Source organism: Furipterus horrens, unplaced genomic scaffold (genome assembly GCF_987537825.1).
Source record: "Furipterus horrens unplaced genomic scaffold, mFurHor1.1.pri manual_scaffold_11, whole genome shotgun sequence".
NCBI lineage: Eukaryota > Metazoa > Chordata > Mammalia > Chiroptera > Furipteridae > Furipterus > Furipterus horrens.
In genome coordinates this window covers 57,459,668-57,465,667 of record NW_028327181.1, presented here as the reverse complement: position 1 = coordinate 57,465,667, position 6,000 = coordinate 57,459,668, and the positions used below count along the sequence as shown (strand labels likewise).

The following is a 6,000-nucleotide window of genomic DNA, read 5'->3' as shown; positions in this document are numbered from 1 at the left end:
AAGCTATGAATTAAAATTTAGCAAGAACAGCTAGAGTTCCGTAGTCAAGTCTTGTCATCTTGGAGAGCACAAAGGGGACTGAGAGCGTGAAGTCCCAGCCAGGGCAGTGCATGGGAGGGGCCCTCCGGGGCAGCCCCCACTCAAGAAACCTGTGGAGCGCAGCCCAGGACGCATGAGCAGGCTCAGGGACGCTTCCTAAGGCTGTGGAAAGGTGCTTCTCCTAGGTCCACAAAAATGCCAACACAGAGCTCACAAATTGTTCCCCTGCTGCACGGCACCAGAGCTATCCCTAGACTCTGTGAAGAACAGAAGTGTGGCTCCATCTGGTTTAAACATGATTGTAAGTGAATTAGAGGCAAGACTGTTTTTGAAATTGGTATGACGGGGCAGGGGCAGGACAATCGGCCTCATCCCTTATTGAATTCATTTCCTCTCTCCACCATGAACAGTAAAAGAACAAGTATAAAGTACCAACCCCCTCACTCCATATCATCAGCATAACCATCTTACTTTACAATTAAAGACTCAAGCCAAGCCCGCCTTCCCTGTGGCCCTCTTCAGGAAACAGGAAGTGGAGACCACCCACATGCCACACATGGTCAAATGCTTGCCAAGACTAGTTGTTTTTCTAAAAAGAATTCCGTATGAAATGTCACAGACTTTTAGTTCCCCAACTCTTCTAATTTTTCTTTTAAACATTGTGCACAAGCTCATATTAACATAGAAAGCATATATATCTTATAAATCACAGACATTAAAAAAATGTAGCACTCTGGTTTATCAGCTCATTTTACACACATATTTAGGCAATAGAATGTATAAATCTACAGCAACATAAGAGGACATACCACTTTCCAAAAACAAAAAAAAAGCAGGCTGTTGCAAAAAATATTTAGTCCCTTTTACATATATACCCATACTTCATTAATGCAAAAAAAAAAAGAAAAGAAAATGTAGTGGTTGTTAAATATCTGAAAAATCAGTATGCATGATTGAGATTCTTAATCTCTGAGTATAACTGTATAACACATTTTGTTCATCTCAGAGTTTTGTTTCGTTTTAAAGCAGTGGTAAAAGTTTCTTTTGAAATGTGAAGTGTAACACCTCAGGGTCAATACATGTACTAGCAGCGACTGAGGTCCAACAAGCTCCAGGGCCCCATTCGGCACCCGCACCTGAGCCTCCCCAAACCAGGTCACGTCTGGCCAGGGCCTTCCGCTGTTGGCGCTGATGGGGCAGGGCACGCCACACAGACCTGGGGCCTGGGACCCGGGACCCACAGCTCGCACAGCATAATGAGGGAAGGGTTCAGCAAGAAGCCTTTATGTCAAGGAGGAGGGACCTTCTGGCTGCAGAGTCCCCTTCTCTCCTCTGGCTTGTGTGACTCTCTTGCTCCAAGTGACACTGCAGGAATCTCTCCTTTAAAACTGTGAGCTAAGACCCAGGCAAAGCTGATCATTAGAATCACGGATGCATGGATGTATTTTTTGAATATGGATTTTCAAACTGGAATCACCCATAATGAAGCTATATAAAAAGTGCAGCACAATCAAAGTGCAATTCCTCCACCACTCGCTGGTGGCAGAGTGACTGAGGCTCCACAGACAGGACGCGGCGGGACGAGAGAAGGGGACGGCTGCTAGGAGGTGTCAGGCTGCCCAGCTGCACTAATGACACCCGAGTAGCATGAATACTAGTAAAGCTTTCAGTTGTTAAGGCCACGGTTTTTCAGCTCTCATCTTTGAACCCTGTTTAGAAAGATTTCATCTTTTTTAAATGGGTAGCTCACTATAAATACAGCTTAGCTTTAAAAAAAATAAAAAAGCCTTCAGGGAAAGAGGATCCTATAATCTTTACGAAAACACTGTGCAGAAGAGTCTAAAGCCACTTACCCTCGAGTCAAGCTGGCTCTCCTGGAGCAGCCAGACACCAGCTTCCTATTGCTAGGCTCTGCCTAGGAAGTCCGCCCTGGCAGGAAGACCTCATGAACACTCTCCGATGGACACTAGGCTGCTGGAGGGGAAAATGGTTTCTGAAGTGTTCTTGTATGTTGCTAGCAGAATGGGGTCTAATTCCTATCACATTTACCACTTAGGCTAAGGGTCTGGTCCAATTAGCGAGACACCTATTGACCTCAATCACAGGCTGACACACTGACATTCATACAGTCATCTGAAACGGGCTCCAGCACAGCATGGTCCTTAATTGTCCGTTCTGGCCACTGCCGAAGGAAGACGACGGCCAGCTCCTGCTCCAGGGGGGTCAGGCTGGTGAGCAGAGCAGCTGCTGGGGAGGTGACTGGGAGGTGGCCTGGTCCCTGCTCGGGGCTCACTAGGAGACCCCACCCAAAGTTAGTACGTCAAAGCAAATGTTGCAGACTCGCACAGGCTTGTTCAGATCAAACTTTATAATGGGGATCTCCTTGGTGGAACATTTATGGCAAAGAAGACGTCCGCAGTGACGGCTGTGGAAGCAAAGAAAGGACTGTGAGAGGGGCCCTGAAGAGCAGGCTGCGCCCCAGTGCAGGGATGGCCACGCTGCCAGCCAAATCGCATCAATGTATGTCTGACCTTTCATCCACGGAAGAAAAACTAGCCAATAATTCAGTTCCAGTGATTCTGAAGAAGGCTCTTCCTTTACAGATCAAGAGACACTCAGCAATAGCCAAAGACCTGCCTCGTGCTCCGGGAAGAGCTCCTCTGTCCCATCCTTGTCCTTTTTTAAAAATGCTCACCCTAGGAAATGCCCACTGATTTTAGAGAGAGGGGAGGGGCGGGAGGGAGGGAGAGAAAGAACGATGTGAGACACATCGCCTGGCGGCCTCTCACAGGTGCCCTGAGCAGGACCAAACCTGACCGGGGACTGAACCTGCAACCCAGGTACATGCCCTGACCAGGAATGAGACCTGCCACCTCTCAGTTCACGGGAGGATGCCCAGCCCACTGACCCACACCGGCCAGGGCCGCCCCTCAGTCCGTGGGAGAGCAGCCTGCGCGCCAGCTGGGTGGCACAAGTTCTAGGACGGCAGTGACCCGGCTCCGCTCTGCAGCAGGCAGGAAGCCTGGGAGAGATGGCACAGGCCTGACGGGCTACCTCGGACCAGGAGCCCCAGCAGCCAGCAGGAAGGCCACCGGTGTGAATACCCCCTGCCCTCCCGTAGGACTGCAGGTGTGTACAGTCCTGTCATTTCTTCACTGGTCATGTTTTGCCCAGGAGAGTGCAGGGCCCTGGCAAGTTCATGGCTCATCATGGAAAAAGGTAGAAGCAATGACACCAGCAGAAGTCCCCTCACTCCTCTGACAAGTGATCCTGGGGGTTCTTACCAGTGATGCTTGCGAGTTGTGACCCCAAACTTGGCAGTGCACTCGTAGCAGTTGGAGCCGTCACACCACGGAGGCTCCTTGGACAGCATGTCTGTAACACAGGCAGGAGAAGACGGGCTCCCGTCAGACAGGGACTGCCAGGCTGCACTCGGAGCTTAAGCCGGAGCAGGCACACAGACCAGCAAATGAAGCAACACGCTGCACACTGATGTGAGGGAGGGGGAGCAACACACTCGAACTGGGTCAGGGAAAGCTTCACAGGGAGGGTGCGGAGCGGCAGCGTTTGCCAGGCAGGCGGGGTGAGGAGGACACGGCAGCCCAGTGTCTGCGGAGCGTGAGGCACACAGAGGAGAAAGCAGAACCAACAGTCAGAGAGACGGGCAGGGTGAGAGAAGCTGAGCACACGGAACCTGTAGGATCTGGTGAGTGACTAGCACCGTGGGATGGGAGAGGGGGCAGGGGCAGGAAGGAGACAAAGCTGACTGCCGGGTTTCTAGATGGAGGGGCTGAGTCTGGTGGCATGACCAGCAGAGAAAAGACGTAAAAGAAAGAACCAGAGCAGGTAAGTTCAGTTTTGAGCCTGTGGAAGCTGTGGAGCAGCTGGGCTGGGAATTACCGGTGTAGATAAGTCACAATCACAGTATTCACTGGACGCTAACGCGAGGCCGGGCACTGTTCTGAGTGCGCTCTACACAGACGCAGACCGAGCTCAGGGAGGAGGCAGCCCGAGAACCACTCACCACCAAGCACGCACTGCACTCCTGCCTGTACTGGGCTCCTATTCCAAGCACTTAAAAGGCCGACCGACTGCACGCAAACAGGAGACCAGGTATCACAGAGACGCTGGGCCTAGCATTGGCTCTACCAATCAGCTCTGTGATCGGGTAAGTCACCTCCATCAAAACCACACAGCTACTGAGTATTTCTGAGCTCATGTCCCTGCCCGTACCACGGGGCTAATAACCCGTCCTGTGCCCACTGTGGGCAATGGCAGCACAGTGACACGTGGGCATTCCGAGTCTTTCCGCCGCCTCAGTGGGGATGAGGAAAGACGTGCAAACGTGGAATCATCAGGAGTGAAGCGCTCCTCTTCACAGAGGAAACAGAAAACAACGATCTGTTTTCTGCTCTGCAGGAGGCAGAGAATCTGAATCTGCTGAGGAAGAAGGGTGTGCAGATAAGCAGCCAGGACCCGAGGGAAGGGCGACCTGCCTGGAGCTTATGGATTTCTGGGAGCACCAGGGGAAGTGCGACACCGACAGGCCCCAGAGCGAGCACGCCAAGACACTGCCGACAGTGACCCACCACTGCTCCAAGGCCCTTCACGGCATTCCCAGAAACAGTCCTATGTGGAGCAAGTCATTATGAGATTTAAAGATCACCAGCACTCCCAGATAACAAACATGGAAGTGTGCCTGCAGCGAAAGAGCAGAGAGGAGGCCACTCACCTAACAGTCTAAACAGAAGTTGCTTGGTGGCGACCTGGTAGTTGAAAATGTTGACTCCTTGGTTATTGTTCACCCCGAGGCGAGCCCCGGATCGCACGATGGCACGGCACAAGTTGGCGTTCCCCTTCATGTACGCCAGGAGCAGCACTGGAAAACAACCACAGAAGGGCTACTTCCCACTCGTGCCCAGCCTGGCACTGCCAAAGGGCTGGCAGAGGACAGCCGGGGCCAGGACGACCTCCTGGGAGGACATGGTAGACAGTCCCCTTGACACACAGGGGCCCTGTGGCTCTAGTGAGACCTTCCCAGGAGATCTGCAGCATCTTCCAGTCAAGGACCCGGCCATGAGCCGGGGGACTCCAGAGCAGCTCCAGCTCCAGCTCCAGAGACACGCTCTTGCCCATTCAGACCTGGGCTCTGAGAGGAGTAGGGGGGGTTCGGACACAGGGCTGTCTCAGCCGCCCTCTGAGGGCATCAAACCAGGAGGACAAAGCTCTTCAGACACAATGTAACTAAATCTGAAGACCTGTGAGGTGTGTACACAGGCAGGAAGAAGTCAGTGTGGGGTACAAGTTCCAGAAAGCTCTTCCAACCCATGGAGCCTTCCTTCTCTGCAATTGCAGGCCCAATGGGAACCCAGGCTCTGGCCAGGCCACCCTGTTGGCCCTTTTTACCAACAATTACAGCTAACAGCAGCTTCCCTTTACTTACCTTTACCAGACACTTTATTTAACCCTTTGAGTGCCATGTGTAATTCAAAATTTGGATCAACATGAGAAAAAGTTATATCAATATATAACCTGAGGTACAAAAAAGAGAACAAAACATAAAATATGAATAATTCCATTGTTATTTACATTTATAGCCATTGAAAAAAGAGTCACTGGGAGCAATGCTGCCACTTCTGGGAAAATTTGTCAGCATCGCTCACAGCAACGCCGGCACTCAAAGGGTTAAATTCTTTCATTTAATTCTCTGAATAATCCAGTAAGATAAGGGTTATTATTTCAAATGAAGAAACGGGCAAAACTGACCCAGAATCACCCGCTAGCATATGACGGAGCCAGGCACCTGTAACTGGGCTGTCTACATAAGCCAGCAGCACCTGCCTGGCCGTTCGCCTGCTCCTGGAAAACGGTGCTCACCCGGTCGGTGCTGGACCAGCGGCTCCCCCCCAGGGCAGGCTCAGCACCGCCCACTTAAAACCACGTTTGTGTATCAAAGACCAA

The 6,000-nt window shown here is 51.6% G+C and overlaps 1 protein-coding gene across 2 annotated transcripts in view; it reads right to left on the bottom strand.

The window, feature by feature from the left end:
* Nucleotides 1–1,383: 1,383 nt before the first annotated feature.
* The window catches only part of ANKFY1 (ankyrin repeat and FYVE domain containing 1), a 74,736-nt gene continuing 70,119 nt past the window's right edge, over nt 1,384–6,000 (bottom strand). For both annotated transcript variants that reach the window (XM_090291021.1, XM_090291022.1), the window contains 3 exons: nt 4,772–4,918; nt 3,324–3,414; nt 1,384–2,464 (listed from right to left, as the gene is read on the bottom strand). In XM_090291021.1, the coding sequence (XP_090147147.1) occupies nt 2,332–2,464; nt 3,324–3,414; nt 4,772–4,918 (371 nt within the window). In that variant the 3' untranslated portion in view covers nt 1,384–2,331. The remainder of the gene's footprint in view (nt 2,465–3,323; nt 3,415–4,771; nt 4,919–6,000) is intronic.